The 25,467-nt window shown below is 37.7% G+C and overlaps 1 protein-coding gene across 1 annotated transcript; it reads left to right on the top strand.

Moving 5' to 3' along the window:
- Nucleotides 1-265: 265 nt before the first annotated feature.
- On the top strand, nt 266-24,508 carry NCAPG (non-SMC condensin I complex subunit G; the record flags this gene model as incomplete). Its single annotated transcript, XM_079534210.1, has 21 exons — nt 266-376; nt 465-674; nt 1,813-2,041; nt 3,515-3,660; nt 4,346-4,430; nt 7,325-7,517; nt 9,306-9,455; nt 11,225-11,365; nt 12,172-12,295; nt 13,779-13,868; nt 14,056-14,235; nt 14,565-14,675; nt 16,347-16,466; nt 17,596-17,832; nt 18,153-18,334; nt 20,068-20,242; nt 20,620-20,781; nt 21,279-21,450; nt 22,902-22,994; nt 23,433-23,511; nt 24,382-24,508. 21 exons carry the CDS (start codon nt 266-268, stop codon nt 24,506-24,508), a joined length of 3,117 nt encoding a protein of 1,038 aa, XP_079390336.1.
- Between the last annotated feature and the right edge of the window lie 959 nt (nt 24,509-25,467).

Genomic DNA, 25,467 nt, shown 5'->3' with positions numbered 1-25,467 from the left:
CTCCAGCTCCGCACTCCTCACAGAAAGATGGCTACACCCCCCAATCTCTCATCGCCCCGGTCCGCCCGCCATTTCCCAGCCTGGCAGCCGCGCTCAGTCGCGACCATGCGCGCACTCCCACCTTTTCTCGCGAGACTTGGGGGCGGCACTCGCGCCGTTTTTGAAGCTGGCGGCCGTTGCAGGGGTGCCTGGCTGCGCTCCGCCTGCGCTTCGCTGTGCTCCGCGCGGGAAAGGCGGCTGCTGTGCGAGCGCCCTGTTCGCAGCCATGTGTCCGGCGAAGAAACCGCTGCAGATACAAGAGGCGTTCCGGCTGGCCCAGAAGCCCCACCAGAACCCCGCGAAGCTCGTTGTGGCTTTGAAGAGCGCCTACAGCCAGGTAGGTTGACGGCCTGAGCGTCTGAGGGGAAAACTGTGGGACTGCTTCTGAAAGGTTATCGATTACTTTGGTTTGGTGCTTCTTTCAGTTACAAGATAAGGAAGACTTCCATGAGAAGTTCGTTCATTTCCTGAAGTATGTTATGATCGTCTACAAGCGGGAGCCAGCCGTGGAGCAACTGGTCGATTTTGTGGCTAAGTTTGTGACTTCGTTTTATCAAACGGAGAAAGAGGAGGGTAGTGAGGAAGGAGAAGAAGACAATTCGCTTCTGAATTATGTGTTTAACTTTCTGCTTGAGGTACAGTAATACTTGCTGTTAAATCTTTAACTGTAAAGTGGAAGCTTTACTTAGTGGTACAGGCTGCCCAGAGAAGCTGTGTACGCCTTGTCCTTTGAGGTACTAAGGCCGAGTTGGATGGCCTTAGGCAGCCTGAGCTAGCTGGTGGGTGGCAGCCCTGCCCACGGCAGGGGCTTGGAATAGGCTTTAAGATCCCTTCCAACTCAAACCGTTCTGTGATTCTGTTTATACACTGTAGGGAAAACTTGCATTATCTACAACCTGGAAGCTTAAAAGTGAAAGCAAGGCAAAGCTTTATGATTTCAAAAACTAAAACCAAAACAATGCGTACAAAAAGCACACAGAAATGAGCAGGTAGTCATTGGTGGGCGGTGTTGGTGTTAGATGAATGGTTGGAGTAGATGATCACAGAGGGCTTTTCCAACCTTAATGATTTTATGATTCTTATGATTATGACAACCACAAAAACCCAAAGCAAAACAGATTTTAGAAATTAGGTCTGTGAGGAAAATATAAATTGTTTTCTTATTTGACTATCAAGCATGTCATTAAATGTTTCACTGTGCGTTTGTATACATGACATTAATTTATACTGCTTCACTGACAAGTAAAAATAATAAAACGCTTTTCACACATATGATTGGCATTTGTGTTATTAATTCCTGCTTGTTCCAGGAGTTTATGTATAGAAAGAAGACTGTCAATTCTGATAGTGTGAGATCACAAGTAAAATTAAATTCTTTTAAATTAATGTTTTGTCATGAAAAGTTATCAGTAATGCCAAGAGCACTAGCTAGTCATCATCCCTATTTTCTTTCTCTTTTAATGTTTTATGGGGACAGGAGGAAGCTAGCTCATGTCTTCTGATTAGTGGTGTAGTTTTCTTCCTTTCTGAGGGCATTGCTAATTGTGTACAGTGTGGTGCTGATACAAATGATGAGCTATAAATATTTTTCAATTCTGTGAGTTTTTAGTCTTACTAAAGAATAGGAAGAGCTTCTGAGATATGAAAGTGTGTATTTTATCTTCTGTATGGAGTGCTAACTACTTACATATGCATATTGATGATCTTACAATGAAAATAAGAAAGAATACTTTTTTTTTCTCTCCCTTCCCACCCCGCTCCACTTCCCTGCAGTCTCACGATGCAAACAGCCATGCAGTTAGGTTTCGAACATGCCAGCTTGTTAATAAGATTTTGAGAAACATGCCAGAGAATGCTCAGATTGATGACGAATTATTTGATAAAATTAATGAAGCTATGCTGATTAGACTTAAAGATAAGTTTTCAAATGTGAGAATTCAAGCTGTCTTGGCCCTGTCAAGGCTTCAAGATCCTAAGGATGAAAACTGTCCTGTTGTTAATAGTAAGTAGCTCTTATTTTCTTTTTGTAAAAGGTTTGTTGACTTATGTTAGTTTGCTTTGAAACATTTTTTGAAGCTTCGAGTAACGCTTTCTTAGCGGGTGTTCTTCGTGCAATTGTTAGAGCAGTGGTGGGGCTCCTAGTCAATGGAGCTTGTATAGGTAGGGCTGGTGTATGTTCAGGGGGAAAGAACAGAACAGAACTTGTTGAATGAGAGATCCACTGGGAATTAAATGATTGATCACTCTGTTCTGTGAACTCAGTGCAGTTGTGGGATGGTGAGAAAGATAGTGTTGCAAACTGGGATGGAGGAAGGATACGTGCTTGCTCTGTTCAGACCCTCTTAGGCTGCTTTTGTACAACTGAGTTGAATCTGTGCAAAAACGTTCAGAGGAGTAGAAATGGTAATACAAAGGCTGATTTTGTCCAAAACGACATCTGCCTTCTGTATCAGCGATGCACCTGGTTACTAGCACTGTTGACCTCTATGTGTTTTGAGCCTTTTTTTTTTTTTTTTTTTTTTTTTTTTTTTTTTCCCCCCCTCCTGTGCAAATCTCACCTTGCTCATAAATCATAGCATCATAGGATGGCCTGGGTTGAAAAGGACCACAATGACCATCTATCTGCAGGGTCACCAACCACTAAACCAGGCTGCCCAGGCCACATCCAGCCTGGCCTTGAATGCCACCAGGGATGTGGCAATCAGTTCCATGTAAGAGATTAGTACTGCTGAAACCCAGTTTTCCTTATGCTGTTTTGTACCAACTTGTGAACTTCATTTTGGATGGTATGCTTTTATATTAGACCTTACTCTTCTTGCTTCAAAAGACAATGGTAGATGGACTATTATAGTGTATTATTAGCTTAGTTCTTTTTCTTGTTAAGATGCCTTTTTTGAAATTGTTATCTGAAAGTCTGTTTATATGTTTCTTATTTAGGAACAAAAATTTCATAACGAGTTGCAGATCAAAAAGGAAAAGACAAGTATTCTCTGATCAAATCTTATGTTGTCACTTTTAACTTTGAAAAAGAGGCAAGGAAAATAACAATTACATGAGGATAATAATGTATTTTGGTAGGCTTAATGCAGTTGTCAATCTTCAGTTGTTAGGAAAAACTGAGGATTCTCCTCAAAGGTGGTAAGGATGTATTTCCAGTGAATAGAGGTCCAACGTTTGGATACTTTTTTGTCCAGTTAATGACAAAGTGGTTATTTTATAGGGAGGATCTAGAGTAGCTGTTTAATTAACTGAAGATCCTAATAATAACAAATAACTATTCTTGCATTTGACTTCAGTTCTATGTACAGTTGCCTTAAAATCTTGGGGCTGTGACCCTAACCTGATCCCTGTGTTTATATTAGCATTGTGCAAAAGGGGAGAGGTTTCAATAATGCCTGCTCACCTTGAGTATTGTCCTTTTTTCAGTAATGTGAATGCCTTACAGCCTTACAAAAGCTGACTATTTTGCTTTCAGTTTACAACGTGTTGCTTGAAAATGATTCAAATTCAGAAGTGAGGCGTGCTGTGCTGTCATGTATTGCTCCATCAGCAAGGACCTTGCCAAAAATTGTAGGGCGTACAATGGATGTGAAGGAAGCTGTCAGGAAGCTAGCATATGAGGTAAAGTGCACCATTTATAATTAATTTCCAACAGTGGCTTAAGAAAAGGCTTTAAATCTTCTATCATATTTCATTGGTTAAACTGTAAGATTTCTCACTTACCAGAACTTTGGTGGGGTGTTTTCAAGTATGCAAGAACTTGCCTGATAGAAATTGCATTTCTAATATAATTCAATTCTTCAAGGTTGTTTATACAGTCCGTAATCTTCTATGCCCATTTGTGAGGTTAGTGAAACAATTTTTCTTCTGTTTTATACTACAAATAAGTAACTAATATTAGGATCACAGCCATACTAGTGTAAAATTATGCATAGTTTTCACATTCTCTCTTTGTGAAGTATCAACTGCTGTTTATTTTTACATGTAGAGGTAAAAGGAAAGAAGGTTGCTACCATAGACATTTCTTGTTCAAGTGCCTTAAAAATCACAGAACAGGATCTTCAAGCAAAATGTAGCACAGCCACACATATTCTCTTCTTGCTTAACTTAATCTAAGTTTCATTTTTCTTCCATGAACAGGAATCAGCTTACTAGTTGATAGAATGCTGATGATACAGGTATTATAGGCTTTTACTGACTTAAAGTTTCTGTGGATTGGATAAAACTGAGAGCTTGGATTCACAGATAGCTCACAAGTTCACTAAAATGTGTAGAAATGTTTTTTAATATCTTCTTTTTTCTGAAGGTTTTGGCAGAAAAAGTTCACCTGAGAGCTCTATCAATAGCACAGAGAGTAAAACTGCTGCAACAAGGACTTAATGACAGATCTGGTAAGTGATCATTTAAAAATATCTTAATACCAGTATTTGGGAGAATATCTTCTAACGCAGTGGAGGTTACTGATGTGGAAGCCGTGATGGCAATAACAAGGAGCTCAAAGGGAAATGCTGAGAAATGTTTAAGCACAAGAAATCCTGCTTACTGCTTCTGTTCTTCCAGTCATCTGCTAGTGGATGAACCAGAAGAGAATTGCATTTTCAAAAAACAGGAAAGCCGTTGAGCTCTAAAATAAGAATGAATGCCATTAAAATTAAAGCTAGGAAAAAAATAACAAAAAAACCCTCAAAAATAATGTTATTAAACACAGAAGTAGGAGAAATGTAGTCATTTAATTACATGTATTTTTGAAAAAAAGATGCTTCATTCCAAATATCTTTGACTGTTGCATTTATCAAAGAATTTAGTATCAGGCTGAAAATTGTTTTAAAATGTTTCCCATGTAAGTCCTGAGAGAAATTTTTGTTTGTTTGTCATTTAACTGGCATGAATATTACTTAATGCATTTTTGATCGACTCATTCATTTCACTGTGAAGTGGCTTTATTGTTTTTGAAATCTTCTGTGCTGTCTCATTTTCATGAAGAGCTGTTCAGAACGTGCCAGTATTTCTGTGCGCTCTGTCATCAAAACATCACAAGGCCACGTGCGTCTGAGAGAGGTTTGCCTACACAGAAAGTGACTTTTCTTTCCAGCAATAGCATGACATGGAATTCCATCATAAAAACTGCCAGTTTAAGTGTGGCAGTGTGATTCGCACACTTTGGGAAGCCTGTGTGAAGCCTTGTTAGGTGTTACTCTGAATGTTTTCTGTAGTGATGTACTGCCTGTGAGTTGTGTGAATTGTGACCGATGTGGCTGTGTGCCTTCAGAGAGCAAAAGAAGTACGTTGCTAACTGCCAACGGAAGCTCTTCAAAGTGCATCATATATGAATGTAATCTGAGCTGGGGACCATATGAGCTTCTTGGTCGAAGCAGAAGTTGGAATCAGCTGAGCTCTCTTGTGCTGTATTGAACTGTACTCACAGAGAAGTCATTTTTCTGCATGATAAGTTTTAGTTAGTGTTTTTCCCACCTACTCTCAGTTACTGTATAGTAACTTAGTGAGATTTCTCAAGTTCTGTTTCTGAATTCTAGCACTGGAAAAGAATATTCTGGACTGCTATTTTTTTTCTTATCTGTATACTAGTGTGTGCAGTTTGACATAATCAGGCAATTCTTCTTCACTTTTCCTCCCTACTAAAAAAGAATAGTACTTAATCTCAACTGATAGCTCTCTTGTCTTTGCATGAATGCGTTTCTGTTTTAGTAAGCTTTGCAAACCAGAGGAGAAAGCTACCTTCACTAGCTTTTTTTTCTTTTTCTTTTTTTCTTTTTTCCTGTGGTCCTTCATCTGTCAGGAACAAGGATTAGCTTCATTTCCTTACTGAGGAGGTACAGACTTTCTATGTGGCTTATGTTTTGGTGACCTTGAAGTGTTTGGCAGAGAGCTGCCTTCTTCATTTATGCGGGGAAGATATTTCCTTAGCTGGTGTCTCTTTTCCTTAGGATGATTCGTCATCCCAACTACTGAGAACTTGTTCTGTGTTTTGGTGGTGTTTTTTGTTTTTTGTTTTTTTTTTTAACCTCTGTGTATCTGCCAAGGTAGACAGCTTCACTGATGCTGTATGCTCTTCACTAGGCAAAAGAGGTTTATGTTCCATGAAGTCTGTACTTATATATACACCCACTAGTTTCCTCTCATTTTGATCTTTTTGCAAACTGTAACCTTGAATATGGGTATCTTTTATTGAATTTGCTCATGTGCTAACAAAGAGGAACTTGTTCATTAAAGGTTGCTAGGCTGGAATGTCTTTCTTATTGGCTTCAGAGGCAGGGTTTATAATTAAACCAGATCTAGAAGGCATAATCCAGATTTTGCCAAATTCTACTTTGCAGGGTGCAAAACCAATTCAGCTGTCAGTTCTCCACTTGCTTTCTTTCACACTGCTACATTCTGATGGTTTATGCCTTTCACTTCTTGGAGATGCTTCTCGTTCTTAGAACCTAAATTTAGTGGGTTGGTTGTTTTTTTTTTTTTGTTGTTTATTGTTTTTTGTTTAACAGATCTTCAGCATCTTTTAGAATTCAGGGAGTGCTGTCTTCTATTATCGTGGGTTATATAGAGTAGGAAGGTGAATGTTGTCACTGTTTCCCTTGTATTGGCTATTGTTTTCTAAGCTTCCTAAGAGCATACTTCAGTCACTCTGTAGTTATCCTTTTCCTTCCACCAGGCTGTTAACCTTTCTTCCTCGCTGAAATCTAGATGTATACTCGGTGTTTCCATAAATACCTTCTTCCTTGATAAAGCTTACTCTGCTGATCCTGAAGTTATTTGTTTGCCTCAATAGGGAGGAGGTACTGGAGGGATTTACTTTGGATTCTGAAACACACAGTTGGATAATTGAATTAACGCAACAATTCTATGTGGCAAATCAGAGTAAAAGTCTGTGCATCTGTCTCCTTCCTCAGCAGTGGCCAATTATAAATGCCTGAAAGAGGGCACCTGGATAGACATGCTTCCCTAGAATGTTCCATGGCTTTAATAAAAGAGGTCATGACTGATGTGTTTTCTGGGGTGACGTGTTGGTTGTAGATGTAGCTGGTTTTGGTTAAAGAGCCTTTATTCCTTATAGGGGAAAAATGATGCTCCCTCATACAAGTGCTAGTTTTCCATACGCAGTTCTTATTTAACTGTTGTGCTGCTTTAAAAAAAAAAAAAAAAAAAAAAAAAAAAAGGCCAAGTTCAACTGTATAATAACTTTATGGAACAGTGACTGGTGTGTTGAAAACGTGTTTTTTTTGATGTGCTCTAACATTATCAACTGTTTCAATTTCTGTATTATTAGATGCTGTTAAGGAAGTAATGAAGAAGAAATTGCTTCAAGCTTGGTTACAATTTACCGAAGGCAATGTTTTAGAATTGCTTCATCGACTGGATGTAGAGAACTGCCCAGAAGTGGCCGTCCCAGTACTGAATGCTGTGTTTTCATTGTCCTCGCTTAACGACTGCATTCAGAACTGCAAATACCTTGACAACAGGTATGGAGATGAGCTTTCTTGTCTGTTGCTTATGAGAAGGCTGTGATATTTTCATGTAAGCTGTGATGTATCCCTGGTGTTTGTATCCTGAAGTGTTTTGGTTACATTTTGTTTGTTTGTATTTCTAATGTGTTTGGTAACTGAAAATGATTGTGAAAATCACAGGGGAGAGTAAACTCATCAATAAAGCAAGCTCTGCTATGAGCAATAGGACGTAATTTCTTTCATTTCCCTGTGCTGTCTCCAGTGCTTTAGTTTACACCTGCAAAACTGTAATCTCTTGTTTTAATCTGTGATAACTGATTAAAAGAATAAGTATCACAGATTCTGTATCACATTTTCAGATTCTGGATATTGCCTTTTGTCTCTTCTTCCCCCTCATTATTGACTTTTTTTTTTTCTTTCTTTTTGTTTTTTCTCTTTGCCTTGGCTTCCCTCAATCCCTTTTGCTGGCTTAGGGGCAGCACAATTTGAGTTTCAGTTATTCATGTACTGTTTAGGCAGTCTGTTGGCTTGTTTTTCAGCCTTTGTTTCAGTCTGTTTTAGTTGTTAAAGGAAGCTTGATGGAGCTTAGAAGCTTCTTTTCCTGCATTAATTTTTGTTAGAATTTGTTTAGGTGAGTTCTAATCCACAGTGAAGAGAATGTGATATAAATATATTACATTTCAACAATAAAATGAAAGGAGGAAGGGAAAAAATAGAAACTATAGGAAATTGCTAAGGGAGGTAAGAAATATTTTGATTTAATCAAAGAAACCGCAGTGGAATGATTATCTAAGTCTCATCTCGTGATAAACTTAAATGACGAGTAGTCACTGATTACAAAATGCAAACAAGGTTATTCTGTATTTTGGAGGGAAAAAAAAATGTAATTCCGTCTTACAAAATGTTTTGCCTTCTAGTAGTAGCTTGTGACCTATGTTTTGAAACCAGCAGATGATATATTGTACTTCAAAGCTACAGGTGCAGGCCTGTTTGGATTTTAAAAGCACGATAAGGGGGAAATAACATTCTCACAGCTTTTGGAAATGTGCCAGTTTCTAAAGTTCAAAGGAAAAATCCTTCTAGACTTGTCGATCTGACTTTGATCCTGCACAAAACAAAGGCTCCTTTCTAAAAGATTGGGTTAACTGAGAATTGTAAGTAACGTTTATGAAGAAGTGGATCTGTTGGGCTAATGGTACCTTGGGAAGCAAGTGAAATGATTCAACTTGTAATGAGGTTATTTGATTTATGCAAAGCACTTAGCTTTTCTTTCATGACACTTCTGATTACACCTTGTGGTTTCATTTACATGTTATTAGGGTTTGAATGTGCTTTAGTTTTGCTTGGGGGGAGCAAAAAGTTTTATAGAACATTACGTGAAATGCTGCAGTCAAGAGCAGAACAAATAGTTTATGAACAGAAGCTGAAAAATAATGCAATTATATTTCTACAGATTAGTGGAGTTCAATCTTCCCCAGTTGTAGTCATGGCAATGTTTCATAGAGTGCAAGTTTAGCATGCGTGATTACTTTTGGAGATCTGAAAGGCTCAGCAGATTCTCTTCTGCAAATATAACGCTTTCATATAGAATACCCAACACAAACTGTCTTGGTGTAAAATACTGAAGAGCTCAGTGTAGTCAGAAGCTCTTGCGACTCCACGTCCTTGTTTACGAAGTTATTTTTGTCAGTCCATAAGTGTGGCTGTGGAGAATATCTTTGACAGGATTTTTCTTCTTAGGAAATAATGTATTTCTGTGCATTTGTATATTTTCTTCATTTCTGTTTATTTCTTGTTGTTAAGAAAATTGATTCCTTTGGAAAACTTAACAGCTGAGAATGTGTTGCACTGGAGATGTCTTTGTGAACATCTGAAGTCAAAAGGTGAAGAAGGTGAAGATTTGCTGGAACAGATGTTGCCAGAACCAGCCATATATGCAGATTACTTATTAAGGTACATTGCATTTAAAACACGTTTTTTGTCTTCCACCAAAGTAATTATTTTTGAAAAGGTAGATCATATTTCTGTGCTTCAGCTATTGAGATTTCTTTCAAAGCCAAAGATCTGGGGTTTTTTTTTGTTTTTTTTTTGTTTTTTTAGAATAAAGAATTTTCAATCTTTTTTAAAGCAAAAAAGCCTAAAAGGTAATGGAATATTTCAAAATGTTGTTTTCATGTTACTCATTACGAGCAAGATGGACTTGAAGATGAACTGTATATAATTCTGTGTCATTAAAACTACTAGAATGATTGTTCTGTAACATGCAGCTCTTTTGGCTGTCTGTTAGTTCCCTGGTTGCTGTTTGGTAAAGAGCCTGCAGAAACTGGCACATTTTTCATTGTGGTAACTTGTGAAAATAAAGTAAAATTTGGCTGCTGTTCCTGTCTTTCTCCCTGGTACGAGGGCATGCTTCACAAAAACTTATGTTCTCAGCTAGTAGTAGAACTGCCATGGGAGGCAGTTACAGGCTGGTTTAATGAAGGAGAAACAGTGAATGTTTTGTTAAGTCAATCTTCTACCTAAGTGAAGAAAAAGACTTTTTTTTTTCTTGGTGAGATACTCAGAGAAAAGCTTTCAGTCTTCACATTAATGAATATTCTGTCCAAATTCTGTGAGCGCGGAGAATGCTAGGAAACCTTAATTGATGTACTGCACTTGTAAGCTATGTAGTGAAGATTGCTAAAATACAGATAAATCAGATCTGCTGAAGAAAGTGTTTGTAGAGATATTTCCAATTAAAAGTATGCATATTCTTTGTTTCTCTTCAGTAGAGTAGCATACTTGTATCAGTCATAGAATGGCCTGGGTTGAAAAGGACCACAACAATCATTGAGTTTCAACCCCCTGCTATGTGCAGGGTCACCAGCCACCAGACCAGGCTGCCAGAGCCACATCCAGCCTGGCCTTGAATGCCTCCAGGGATGGGGCATCCACAGCCTACTTGGGCAACCTGTTCCAGTGCATCACCACCCTCTGAGTGAAAAATGCTGTACAAATCATTGCTACTTTCCAGTGTTTGGTGTGCTGATGTGTTTCTTAAACAGAAGTAAAGAGTCATGAACACTTAATATAGAAATATGGGTCCAGTCTAGTGAGTGTAACTTTATGAATTCATAATTGGTTTGACAGTTCATACAATATTTCTTCTCAGAAAAAAAATTAAAAAGCTGTTCCATCCAATCTTGTTCAGTAGGCCTTCAGTAATCCTCCCCTTAAGGAAAAGGCTGAGTAAAATTAATTAAGTAGGTGCTGATACGTGATTGCAGTATTGGCAATAAAGCTGCTTGTTGGCGAGTAGTCCCATCAGTTGGTTCAGTTAAGATTTGGGAGTCTAGTGAAATCTTTGATGTATGTGTGCTATGACAGCATCACTTAAGAGAAGTTAGAAACTGCAAGTTGCTGACCCTTAACAACAAATACAGGATTGTATGTTTTATTTAGGCATTTCTTTTTTTGCATTCTCAAACAGGGGATTAGTTTTTAATGAAGTGCAGTGTTCTCAAACTGTACATTATTGGTAGTATTTATCTATGAGCATTATTGGAAATATTCATCTATGAAAAGGAGAGCATTAAGAAAAATTTAGGCCTTGTAGGCAAGGTAACTGGCTTATTTATACATGTCAGGGAAGTGTTTTTGTTTTGCTGTTGTTGCTTTGTTTTTTGTTGTTTTTTTCATTGCAACCTTGATTCTGAATGATGATCTGTTCTATTTGGATTCAGTTACATACAAAATATGCCAGTTCTTGGAGAAGAACAAAGAGAAGACTTCGCTTGTTTTGAAAACCTGATGACAAAGGAATTTATAGGCCAGCAACTGATTCTTATTATAGACTGCATGGACACCACTGAAGAGGGAGGAAGGTAAACTTGGGTAGAAAATCTGCTATTGAGTGGATGGCACTTATGCCAGTCCACAGACATAAGGCCTCTGTTGGGAAAATGACCTGATCAAACATGACATGTGAGTCTCTGCTAAATGGCAAAAAAACAACCAACCCAACACCATCTCTTTAATGGAATTGTGCCCAAGAGTGTGTGAAATGCTGCCTGCTTGCTTTTATGGAAAAAGTTTCATGCGTATACAAGACTGTTAATTTAGAGCTCAGTATACCAAAAATTAAGGAGATAAGTGGATGATTTCTTCACAGGTGACTTGTAGAGGGTAGCCTATGAGTATCTTGAATTTGCTAACTTGCTAAGGCCTAAAAAGGAGAGAGTTTAGATTTCAGACTGAATTGGAATGCATTAACTGAGTCATTCAAACAAGCCTCCTATAGTTTGAGTAACATTTTCCTGTGAAGTAGTAAGAATAAATTTGGAAGCTTATCCCATCATGGGCATTTTCTGAAACAGGACAGTTATGCTAGTACTATCAGGTTGTCATTTTCATCCCATCAGAGCCTAATATGCAATGGCAGCCTGTCAAGATATTTTTTGCTGGAATGACTTTTAAGCAACAGTCAAAACTGATTAAAAATAAAAACAGTATTTTCTAATCAAGAGAAATGAGGTAAAATAAGGAGAAGATGAACTCTACTAAGGAACAAAATAGTTACAGAGAAGCTTATCCTGTAATGTATTCATCACATTAACTCAATTTGGGTAAAATAATTTAATGCCTAACAATGCAAATTGTGTTTTTTTTTTTCCCCCCCACCTTAATGCAGAAAGCATCTGTTAGTTCTTTTAAAAAGGATTCTTATTCTGCCTGCAACTTCAACAGCTCTTGTATCTCCACTTGTGGAAAGATTACTCAGGATCATTGAGGATGATGCCAGAAGGATTCAAGTTGTAAGTAATTCCAAAGACTTACTGTTTTCTGGGTTCTGCTTTCCCTGTATGACAAACAGTGTTTAGAAAGCATTGCAACAGAAATATCAGGAATTAAAATGTTTTTGGTTTGGAGAAGTATTTATGTTGTTCTGTGCTATGCACCTCTGCCTTGTTTTTTCCCCTCAGCACGGCTGCATTTTGTGCATATTTGATGAAGAGCTCTGTTTTCAGAGCACTTTGCTGATTTTGTAAAGGTAATCCTCAAATTAGGAAATTACTGCTCTTCAACTGCCTGTTTCAAAATTGTTTGTCTTACTCGATCCAAACACTTTTAAGTAGAATGTTCAAATGAGAAAATGAGAATACTTTACATTTCCAGATTGCAGATTTTTTTTCCTCCTTTCTGCTGAGAAAAGACCTCAAATGTTAATAAGAAAAATATTCTTTTTATAGTAAAGTCCCTATGTAGTATCATAGAATGGGCTGAGTTGAAAAGGGCCACAATGATCATGTAATTTCAACCCCCTGCTATGTGCAGGGTTGCCAGCCATTAGATCAGGCTGCCCAGAGAATGAGGAATATTCCTATATGAGGAATGATTATTTCAACTTGTCTAATGAAAAACAAACTCTTGGTTTTGCTGAAATAATTTAAGTAATTTCTGTACTTTATGGACAGAGCAGTTCTGGAAAGTCTCAGCCCAGTAGGTAAAGCTGGGCTGTTTGTTACATGATATTTTGGAATACCTGTAGTAACCCTGGCACTACAGTAGTGCAACACCAACAGAATGTGTGATTCAGTAATACACAAGTGAAATGCACTGATTCAGTATGTTCTGCTGTTTGGGGAGAGGCTAAGAGGAAGCTGACTGTGGAAATCTGATGCAAGATAAATCAAATCAAACTGAAACTATCCCCGTCTCAGTGTCTTTTAGTTTTCTTTTTTTCATCCCATTTCTTATTAACACAACAGGCCTGTCCTTAATGAACTCCCTTAACAAACTGAAAAGCCCTCAGAATAATTCTGCTTCCAGTTCCACACATGTATTTGGCTTGGAATAAAGTTACTTGTGTGGCTCACTGTATTACATATGTAGTTTATAGAGCTGGAAATGACAGCATTGGTGTATTTTGACTGCAGCAGTACCAGGTGAAAAACCTTACTGGTGTTACCAATCTGTCTTTCTAAAGCGTGTTCAAACCTAGAGAAGACAGTGCCTGTGAACTGTCAGAGAAACTGTTCAACTCACTTGAGGATAAGCAGTTCTGTTTTCTTGCTTAACTAGCTGACTGCAGATAGGACTAGACTTTCGTGATTAGGCTGCTCATTGTTAAGTCAGTCCCCCTTGAGGACTTAGTGCAGTGATGAATTGGTTAAGGAAAGCTGCACAGAAGTTTCAGAAGGATGGTATTTTAGATTTGGATAAGTTAAACTAATGCTTGGTATCTGATATCTAAGCTGAAATCACTGGCTGAAATCACTAACATTTTGTTTGTAATAGATTGCAGAAATTGTCTCAGAGGTTCGTGAGCCAATTGTTTCTGTTGACCAGCCTGTTGATGCTGCTGAAATAAGAAAGCAACAGATTAAGGTAAGCTAGTTTTAGCTAACTGGAAAAAAATAATCCTTGTCCATCAAGTAAGAGTTTTGTATAGTTGTATATCAGTAACTGATCTCAGTAGTGCATTGTTAATGCACTAATTATATAGCTAATACCACATAGGTTTTATAGTCCTGCATAATTATAATAATTATTTTCTTTCTGCTTTACGTTTCAGTTGGCTGAAATAAAAGTGAAACTTTTTGAAGCAAAAGCAGCTTTGGAAGAGTGCATTACTCTGCAGGATTTTAATAAAGCATCAGTATTAAAAGAGAAAATAACTGAGTTGGAACACACAAAAAGTGATCTGATAAAAGCAGCAGAGCAATGTGAAATTAAAGAAATGCGTGTGGAGAAGGTTTCAGTTTTTTCCTTTTCTGTGTTCACAAATGCTGATTGTTTTTAGTTTATTCAAGATGGATTACAGTAAACTGCTCTTTTGGTTCTTAAATAACTGCAGAATTCTAAAAGGAGCTTAGTTATGCTGTATTTACTCTTAACTGAAAACATGAAACTGAATCATTTTTCATTGTTTATAGATTAATTAAGTTGCTCACTTATCAAATCTGTAGTGGGTAAGAAATGTTTACTTGGGTATGAAATAACTTGGCTTACTGTGCCTATTCTCACCATCACAGCCACCACTGTTAGTAACACAATTTCTTTTTTTCCTGACTCACCCTGAAGGATGATCCTGAAACACTGGTGAAGTGTCTATTGATGTGTCACGAGCTTCTCAAGATGATGGCCCTTTCTAAAGGAATTGATCCAACCATTAATGAAATAATAGAGTCTCTGGTATGTAGCAATAAACACTGTTGTAGGTTATAATAAAAATTGATCTTAGTTCACAGGCAGGATGGTTTGTGATTGTTTCAGAATCATTTTCTATATTTTCAGTAGTGTGGCTTAGTGCTTCTGAGCTGTTCCAAATCATGCAAGTGCAGCCCAGCTGTGAGCTCAGAATCTACACCAGAACTGAATGCAGCAGGGAGTCACCAAAATAAACTGAGACTCTCCCTGTAGTTGAGTGTGCTGCTTCAAAGGATTTTAAGTCTCCTCTGCAGATAACAGAGGGGGGGGAAAATGGAGAAAAAAAACCCAGTATGCTACTGTGGGCACATGATACACTCCTAACTAAATGCTATTGTGCAGTTTCTATCACACCTATCTAGAAAGGTTATATTTGAATTGGAAGTGGTCAAGAGAAGGGCAGAAAGGAAAAGCATTGGAACAGTTTCTGGGTGAAGAATGGCTAAATGAGTGACTTTTTTTTTTTTTAACCTGAAGAGAGAGGACTTAAGATAGGGTCTGAGACAGGTCAGAAGTCATGGGCGTAATGGAGAACGTGAGTGAGGATTGTATAATCATAAGGTAAAGCTGGCAATCACCAGGCTTAAAAAAAATGGAATGAGTTGATTCTTCTAATACATAATCTATGGAATTCCTTGTCAAAGGATGTGTGCACGCTGAGAACGTGCATAAAATTCAAGGAAACTGAGTAAGTTCATGAAAAAGAAATATTATGGAGTAATTAGGTAGCTAGGAACAGCCTCACATTTCTAGAGTGTCTCAGCTACACATTGTTGGGATGTTGACAACAATTCAGGGGAGGTATCTACCTATCTACCTTGCCTGCTTATGTAACACTCCAGGAATTTGGTTTTGATCTTTATTGTTAACAGGGCAATGATCTAGAAGATCTGACTCAGTGTGGGCATTTTGGCAATTTTCTTTCCAGTTTGAACTTTAACACCAGTTCAGAGTAGCTTCAATACTGTGAACAACACCTGATTTCTTTCAGATGTAGAACAGTGTTCTAACAAATCATAAGTAGTTTTGTTGTGTTCATCATAATTTTTTTAATTAGTTCTTTAATTTCCATGTTTGTTGTTTATTCCACTTCTATATTTTCAACATCCTGCTTTTATATTGTTTTTCTTGCTGGGTTTTCTTATGTTAGGGTTGTCGTGCTGTTTTTAAGCTTTCTTTCTTCATTGAACACAAAAATATAGATTGATATCATGATAGCATGCATCCTGTATGCAATCTGGCTTTTCTTTCACGTGGATTCTTATGGTGACTTCTTAAAACTATTACAGGTAAAGAAAGTAGTGTCAGTATTCTACAATTTAGAACTGTGTACCATTTCTTTGCAAGAATGTCAATGTATTTACGTGAAGAACTGTGCAGGTTTGTTTTTTGTTTCAGTAGTGGTCAACTATTCTGTCAGAAAATAAAGTCTATTAAAGCAAATACTGGGCAAAGTGCTGGTGGTTCTACTATTATTTTACATACTCAAAAATCTGATTCTGTTTATATCGAGATAAATGGAGTAGTTACGACTTTCTGGTTTTGCATCACACTGTTATTTCTAGTTTCAGAGTAAGCAAGTGTTAAACAATACAGACAATTCCCTATTTTTGACTTGCATATTTCAATGACAAACTGAGTATTGTTTTTTTCCAGATACTTCCTGGTGTAACCAATGTCCACCCAGCTGTGAGAAACATGGCAGTTCTATGCTTGGGTTGTTGTTCCCTTCAAAGCAAAGAATTTGCTCGACAGCATCTTGCATTGTTGTTGCAGGTAAAATTTCTATTGGAAGATGGAATGGTGGTGTACAGTCAATAAATATAAGGATGTTATAATTATGAAATAAACAAGAGAGTTGGGCAGAGCAGATTATAGTAACAAGAAGAGAACAGATACAATGCTTACCTGCATCCTGGGCTCCCTGCAAAACTCCAAAGGAGGGATCTCCAGAAGAAATCTTTTCCTGGTGGCAGTCAGCTCTTAAATGGGTGTAGGAGAGGTGCAGCCAGGCTCCACCCCTTCTGGCACCACAGGAGAATTGCCTTCAGCTGTGCTCCTGTGGCTGACTCAGTGCTCGCCTCAGGTGATCAATCAGAGGCTCAGGCTGTGATTCAGCAGTTCCCATACAGGTGGTCATGTGACAAAAAATAAAACCACCTTGTATCATACGTAGTTCTGGTGCTCGAGTACCAGCAATTCCTGACTTCCTGAAGTTCAGGAGTATGTATATATGTATGTATTTTCATGTAGATATTTCTGATGTCTATGAGCAATTAAAGCCCTTATTCTTTATGTAGGCTGCTGTCAGAAGTAGTGTTGGGCTGAACTGATGAAGGCTCACTCTCGAGGCTAACCCACCACATCTCTTTTTGATTTGGATGTTAATTTGAAGCATAATGCACGTAAACTATAGATCTTCATGAACTTACCTCTTAGTTCCCATGGTGTAATTTGCATAATGTTTATTTTAGTTAAGCTACATGGTCTTTCAGAGCAAGGATTGTCTTACACGTTTTTCTGTAGTGCCTAGCACTATGGACTTAGTACAGATAAATAGCTTTTGTTTGTTAGATGTTTAGAGGTTGAAAGGTAAGATTACGTCTCATACGTGCATACAGTGAGTGAAGCTGGATTTTTTTTCCTTATTAATGGAGATCGCATAGAAAATTTAATAGATTATTTCTTAGAATATTATAATTTCAAGTTGCTTAGGCTTCAGCTCACATCCCACCTTCTGTCTGAAGTTTGTTTTACTTGGGAAACTTTTATATGAAACTTCGTGTATAGATGCATAGATCCTGGGACAATCTTACTAAAGAAAAAACTATCCACTTCTATTATTCTAATATTAAGCAGCGCTGCTCTGCTATAACATTGTTTGTATTTTCTTTATTTAACCTAGGTTTTACAAATAGATAATATAAAGGTAAAGCTCAGTGCTTTAAGGGCAGTCTTTGATCAGTTGATGCTGTTTGGGATTGAGCCATTCAAAGCTAGAAGAGACAGTGAGCCTCAAAGTGAAGAAGTGCGTGTTGGAACTGAAAGTTGTGAGGAAGAAGGTGAAACAACGGAGAAGAAAGAAGGGAGTGCTACAATTCACAGCTTCCTGCAGCTTCTTTATGGTTTCTTAGACAGTGAGGTAAGAAATATTATAAATCTTGCCTCGTTTTCCTTCTAAAATAATTTCTGCAGAAGGCTTACCCTTCTGCTGGGTTGCGTTTGAACTTTACAGGATGTGTGTTACGTAGTCTCATGTTAAAATACTTAGTTGCCCTAGAAAATAACTGCCACTGATACAAGTAAGTGTGACTTCTGAGCCAGTTAAGCATTTCCTGCAGGTGCAGATACTGAAATGTAGAGAACTGATTTTCAGAATTAGATGTAGACTATACAATGCAATAAAGTATTAGTGAAAATCACTGCGGTTGGTGTTTTGTCTCTGAGATCAACTCTCGTCAGTTTTCAGAACTCAGAACAGAAGCTGCAGAAGGCATAGCCAAACTGATGTTTTGTGGGAGGCTGACAAGTGCCAAACTTCTCTCACGTCTTGTTTTGTTGTGGTACAATCCTGTGACTGAAGAGGACGCTCAACTTAGACATTGTCTGGGAGTTTTCTTCCCTTTATATGCTTATGCAAATAGGTATGGCTTCATATTAAACATTATGTGATGATGTATGCTGATCAAGCAGCTTTGCAGCCCTTTTCAAAATGGCATAAATGCTTGTTAGACCTGCTTAGTTTAACCTTCTATGCAAATTACTTTTGAATATATGCAGACTCAATCTATGGCCATTCTAAAAACTTTCTATAAATTCCCTCTTCTCTGACCTATTTTTTTTCTTTCCTAAGACTCTTTGAAAGAGTTTTTCTGTATATTAAATTCAAAAAATAATTTAAAAGATGTCCTTTATGTTCTTGAATACTACTTTAATAGATGCTATCAGGAAAGGTTAAAATAGAATGGACAGCTCCCAGTAGGTAGCAGAGAAACTGGATATTTTTGTTTGTTTTATTAACTGAAGTGTGTGCCAAAGTAAAGGCACAACAGATTCAAAATCTTTTGGTAGTGGACAGATATTTATTACCCTGTGTGGCAGCTGATTCAGAGCAGTCTGCAAAGTTGCCACTCAGAATGGGGAGGTAAATGTGTGAGTTGTGCAGAGTTTTGTGCCTAATTTTGGTGCTGATCTATCACTGAAATTTAAATTCAGTATGTTTTGTGTGTGTTGTCCAGATGTTCCCATCTGATCACAGCTGTAGTCCAGAGGCTTAATTTTTGAAATGTTTACAAAATGTTGATGGCTTTTATGCATAATATTCTGTTGCATCATTAGAATGGCGTGGTGCATTAATGGCACGGACAGTGTCCTGCAATCAGTGAACAATTCTTAATTCTGAAATGTTTATTACAGAGTAATAATTTCCTTGGCAGCCTTGTGTGTATGTACTACAGTATATCTTAAAAATGTTGTTTTTCTAGCTTGTAGGAAATAATCTGGATACGTCAGCTGTGTTTCACCCAACTTAAAGCACAAATCATTAAGTGGGAGAGTTCTTGCTTCTGTACGTTCCTGCCCCACTTATAGTGCACAAAAAGTCTTGTGCACAAAAAGTGCACATTTGAGTCAATGATCCAGAAGCAAACAATCTAGTGTTTTTAAGTTATTTATCTCATCAGTTTTGTCCCCCGGTTAATTGGGTTCAAATAGAAGGTGAGCAAGTATCTGAGATTAAAAAAGCAAATAAACAAAAACACCAAACAAGCCAAAAGGGCTTTGCTTCCCTCGCCAGTACTTCATATGATTTGGCACAGTACCTTTTAAATTGTTTTGATCCGTGTTGTGGAGCTACACCTTGCCACAAAACCCTGTGCAACTGTGTGGGTCATAGGCTTGCTTGGCAGGGGTCCTGAACTCTTCTGAGTTCAAGAAAACACAAATATTTCTTTCAGAGTGCTGTTGATCACCACGTTTTTTTTGCCAGGCTTCATTGCTTTCTTACAATGAGATGTATGCCCAAAGAGAATTACTAGCAGAAAGGAGGAATGAGCAGAAGAAAAATGAAGATATAGGGAAGTGTGTTTCTGTCCCTCGAAGAGAATCTGTGTGTATATATCAGTTAGGCTTTCTGTGGTAAGTGGTTAGGTGCAGAAGTAGGGAGTGTTACGTAACATTTCCTAGGAAAAAGCCCAGTGAGCTAAAGCTTTAAAGGAGTTGGTTCTACAAGGCAGGTTTTGTGATCCTGCTGCCTGTCTCTGGTAAGATTGGCCTGTCCTCTGACAGCTGAAATATATGAAGTTGAAAACTTCAATTGTAGAAGAAAAGACTTAATTCTGTCTCATTATGCTCCTAATGCTCGATTCAACTGAAACAGATCCAACCAGGAATGCTTTGAGGAAGCTTATCTTCCAACTCTGCGGACGCTGTTAAACGCTCCTGCAACTTCACCCTTGGCCGAAATAGACATCAGTAATGTTTCTGAGCTGTTGGTGGATCTGACCAGACCCAGTGGACTGAGACCTCAGGCCAAGAAGTCTCAAGAGTATCAGGTATACAGTGGGTTGAACTGGAAGAAAGCATTACTTGTAGTTGAAGAACTGACCCCTGCAGTCACTGCTAGTTGTTTGTCAGGGATTCCTAGATTCAGAGCACTGATTAAGCAAGTGACTGTTCAGGCTATTAAATATTTTTCTTTCACTCTTACACTTCGGTAATATTAAAAGGAATTTGCACCATCCTTACTGATCCATACTGGGAAAAGCAGCTTTGAAAATCAGTTAGTGAATGTACCCAAAATTCTGCATTTAAAAAAATAAGATATTTGCTATGCAAAATTATAAGCTGTCTAAATTAGAATGATGTAGTTGTTGTAATTTGTAAATAATTTACTGAGAAATTCCACGTATTTGATTTCTTTCTTTCACAGGACTTAACAGTGCATGATAATTTAGCACTGAAAATTTGTAATGAGATCCTGATGGACCCAACTGTGCCCGATGTTCGTGTTTATGCGAGAGCGTTAAGTTTGTTGGAAATCAGTAGTTCTTCCACAGAGAATCTTCTGCTTCTGCTTGATGAGATTCTGGAGGTAGTATATAGATAACATGGCTCTTTCTAATGCCAAAAGCAGTCTAACATTGTGATGTACTTAAAAATGAAGTGCCTGCTGTTTATTACGATAACCCGACTGAAGTTTTTCATTAAAAATGAATTTCTCAAAAATTGGTTAAAGAGGCATTTACAAAAATCTGAATCTGACAGAGAAAGATAAAGCTATGTGAAACGTTGAAGAGTCCTGCTCCCCTACAGGGATGCCATCAAGAAGTAGCAACATTCCATCTCACCTTGAGAGGTCCTGTAACTTTATTATCTCCTCAGATTGCCTCTTTAAAAATAATAAGTCTTTTGGGGTTGTGGGGCCTGGTGGTGATGGAGAAAATCTTTCTCCTTTCAACCAGAATAATCAGCTTCATGTGATGCTTTTTGTCGTTCTTAACAGTAAATCCAACTAATGCTTGTAGTTGGTATACTTAATAAAATAGTTGTAAAATTAAGTAGCTATTAATGTTTAGTGTCTCTTCCCAGAAAGTGAGAGATAAATTGTGCCAAAGAGCTATTGAGAGGATCAAGAAGAACTTGACCAAAAGTACAAATGTGAGCAAAGATCACTCTGAAGGCACGGAGGAAAGGGGAGTCTCTGAAAAGACACTGGAAAATGGCAAGACATTATCTGCAGATTCTATTCAAAATGAGGAAGGTAATTCAGGAGAAGTGTAAGATAGGAGATGTGCAATTGAATGTCCTGCAAGGATTTGTATGAGAAGTCTTGGTTATTCCCCTACTAAATAAGTCTACTGTTGGGGAAAAAAAAGCGGAAAAATAAATACGCGTACTGTTGAAAGTAACTCAGAACAAATACGTGTCTTATTATTGTTACTTGAATGTAAGCAGTGCTGTATTTTGTAGGTCTGCCCTATAGTTCTTTCTTTTTAAAAAAGACAACATTAACTTCTGATGTTTTCTTAAGCTGCTTGGCACTTCTCTGCCAGCCAAACCTTGTGCTGTCTTACAAGGAGTGACATGTGACTCCTTGCATCTTTAGAATGCAGTTCAGTAAGACTCCAGTGGACTTGGACTCCAATGGAGTAACGGTGCACTTCTGGCAGGCTGTATTACAGTTATGTACAGTCAGTGCACTGAACTGTTTACATTGGTCTCTTATTACCAGTCCGTACGTTGAACCAGGTTTGTTTTTATTGCTATTTGAGCTTATAGTGGAAGAGGCTGGAAAACTTTCCGCAGTCAGCACAGCTGATGCAGTTGTGCACATCTTAGCAGTGTATGTTGTGTTGGTGGCACAGGAAATCTAATCTGTTTCAGTTGAAAAGCAATTGGATGAAATGTGCTCAGACTTCCTTGGCTTCCTCCACAAAGACTGACACACAGCTATTTTAAGCAGGATATCACTTAAAAAAAAAAAAAAAAAAATCTTAATTTTAAAATGAATGTTGTTTATATCCTAGTAGATTACTCCAAGACTTTAATCTGCTTCTGAAGGCATCAAGTGTCTTCTGTGTTATTATCTGCTACGCTTATTTGTTGGACGGGAAGCTGGAACTCTAAAGCAGCTTCGTACGTCTTTATAAAATGTTGTGCTCACAGCAAATGGTATCTTGGGATGAATCTCTCTCAAAAGAGGGATTTTGAGAACTTTAGGCAAGCTGTAGGACAAGAGCATTGTTTTCTTTCAAAATACGATTGGATCACTGAAAGTCAAGAGGTGTTCTTCAGATACACAAATGATGGATGAGAGCAAAATGAGTTACTTTTTGTCCTTTGATTCCTGCAAAGGAGATACAATTTTGACCTTAAGAAAAAAAACTTCCTAGCAGTGGCATAAATTGCTGGAGAAAGGGATTTCCTGAAGTCATCAGTAATTCTAGGGATGGGGGGCAAGTAGTTCTCAGGGATAGTTTACTTGTGACTGTGGGAGTATTTTATAGCTATGATGGGGCGATGTTACAGCTGAGTGACAATTTAAACCTCCTTCTGGCCTTATTATTTAATTCATAGTTAAAGGAAATTTGTAGTTTAAGGAAAATGGATTTAAAACTGTATGGATTTTTTGGGTACTGGTTAATGTGCTGATATTTACAGTAAATTGAAAGCTGATTATCTGACTTCTGCACGTATTATTCTGCTTAACAGAAAATAGTAAGGATGTTCTTCATACTCCAGTTACTGAAGTGAAAAATAAAGAAACTGCAAAAGTGAAATCCACGAGAAACAAAACTGGCAGAGGTATGCATTGGGTTTTTCTGGCTATTGTAACGGCTGATTCAAAGATTCTTTGTGAACCTCTTTTTTCATATAAACAATGCAGTCTTCATAATATGCTTTTAAAAAATGTATTAAAGGATGAAAATAGACTTTTCTGCTTTTAAAACTTTTCTGCTATTAACCTTTTGCAATCAGAGAAATCAATCAACAACAAAAGCAACCAAAAAACCAAAGAACTTCTCTGCCTACAAGGTTTCAAGATGGTCGCAGTTGTTTACTGTGAAAAGTCACCTTGTCTGTGGGTTTTTAGTTGTTAACGTTTTGAAGAAAACATTCCACTCAGTGTTGTGACTGCATGTTATATGCATTTCAATACATCATTGATCACTAATTGAAAGACGCAAAACTGGTTTAACAAAGGAAATAAAGTGATGTGAAGAGGTTTTTGCTTCTGCTTAGGGCAAAGAAAAGTAGCGGTGGGAACAAGATCTGTGAGCAGAAGGAAAACTGGCACAGCTGTGAGATCTGGTAGTGAAAGGTAAATACTACTTCTCTCTGCCTTCAAAAGCACGATGTCCGTTCTAGAAAGAAGCTTAATTCCCTCCTAGAAAGGAATATTTTTCTTTCCCCAAACCTAATGCTTAAGAAAAGTATTTTTCTGCTGATACTTTGGAAGTCTTCAAACCTACTGCTGTATTTCAAATGCTATTATTCCTCAGAGCTGGTACATTTTTTTTTTTTTAGATCTTTTGTGCATAGAATTAATATACGTTTATATGTTTTGTCTGTCAGAAGTTCCATTTTTCGATTGCATTTCTTTTCTGACCACTTATCTGCTTTTTTATAATACCATTTTAATACCATTTCTGTGCAAGATTCTGAGTATTCAGTGTTTTTTCCCCTCCACATTTCTGGCTTCTATTTCTGTTTCCTATCTTCCAACACTTAAAAAAAAAATCTAAAGTGTGTTCCTTCCCTTCAGATCTTGTAGGATAGAAACACTGAATTATCTCTATAATTATCAGTTGCGTCAAGCAAGTAACCCCCAGATCGAGGATGATCAGGGTTAGCCATTGCAGTTTGCCTGTTCAGTGTTTGCTTTGGGGATTTTACTTATTTTGCAACTGCTGATCCTTGGTTATCTTACAATCAGAGAATCATAGAATCACAAGGCTGGAAAGGACCTACAAGATCATCTAGTCCAACCGTCCTCCCATTACCATTATCTTTTCTGATGCTGCTGTATCACCTGGAAAACACTCATAAATTCTTGTTACCAATTACACTTTTTATACTTGAGGTTTTTTTGTTAAGGATTTACTGTACAGTGATTTCAAGTTTTCTATTAACAAACCCTTTCGTTTGTTTAGTCTTTTGGGCCTTAATCTTAAAATACTTTATATTTCAGCGATGATGAAATGCCAGAATCAGTCCCAGTGCCAAGTTCAAGGCCTTCGAGACGAGCAAAGACAGCAGCACTTGAAAAAACAAGAATGAACCTTTCGACCCTTTTGCGTACGGAATCTGATGAATAAAGACAAACTGAGGGGAAATGTCCCCTGCTAATGCTGCTTATTAACAGCAGGCTTGAAAAATTAAGGTTTCTCTTGTCATTAGTGTCATTTAATTTTTTCAGTATTTGATCATTTATAGCTCCATACTTTTCTAGGAACTTTTGAGTAACTTCCCCTTATGAAGTACATCATTGATGTAATAAAAACATATTAAAATATTACCTGAAGAAAAAAGGAGTTTTTTTTTTTTTTACTTACAAATATAAATTTTCAGACTTTGTTTAACAAAATGTTAGTATTGAATGTTATTCAGAGAGAACGCTTGACCTGGAGTGGTTGCGTGATGGCAGCGCTTCTGGCTGTACTGTTAACACACCTACTGTCTTTCCTTCTTAGCCTGCGCATCTGCTGTCTCTCAGGAGGCCTTTATGGTTTGTGTTAATTGGGAATTCTGCTTCTTGGAGATAAATGTCTGCTTTATTTTAAATGACATCAAAAGGGCAAAGCCACAATTAACTCTACAAATCAAAGCCTGGAAGCCTGCTACCGACCGGAGGGGGGCAGGAAAGGAGGAGCACTTCCCTCCCTAGAAGTGTTAAGACCAGGCTGGATGGGGCCCTGGGCAGCTTGTGGGTGGGGCATGGAACTGAGTGGGCTTCAAGGTCCTTTCCAACCAAACCATTCTGTGACCTTGTTATATAAAATTGCTAATGTGCTTTTAGAAAAGCATAAAAGAAGTACCTAATAAGTATCCAATTAAGTAAGGTATAGAAAGGGCAAAAAATATAAGCTTCTGCATACCGTCTGTTTAAAGTGGCGGACAAAAGTGATTTCTATGACTCTGAAGATCACAGAGGTTTTTCTAATGACATATTTAGGAATAGTCAGAAGTTGTACAGAGACAATAGAAGATTAACTTTAAAGTGTGCCAAATATTCACTGTTGGCTGAGCACATTAATTCTGGAAATGTTAGGGGTTT

Source organism: Tetrao urogallus (assembly GCF_951394365.1).
Source record: "Tetrao urogallus genome assembly, chromosome: 4".
In the NCBI taxonomy this organism is placed as follows: Eukaryota; Metazoa; Chordata; class Aves; order Galliformes; family Phasianidae; genus Tetrao; species Tetrao urogallus.
Note: the sequence above shows the minus strand (reverse complement) of the source record. Positions and strands in the feature narration are given on the sequence as shown.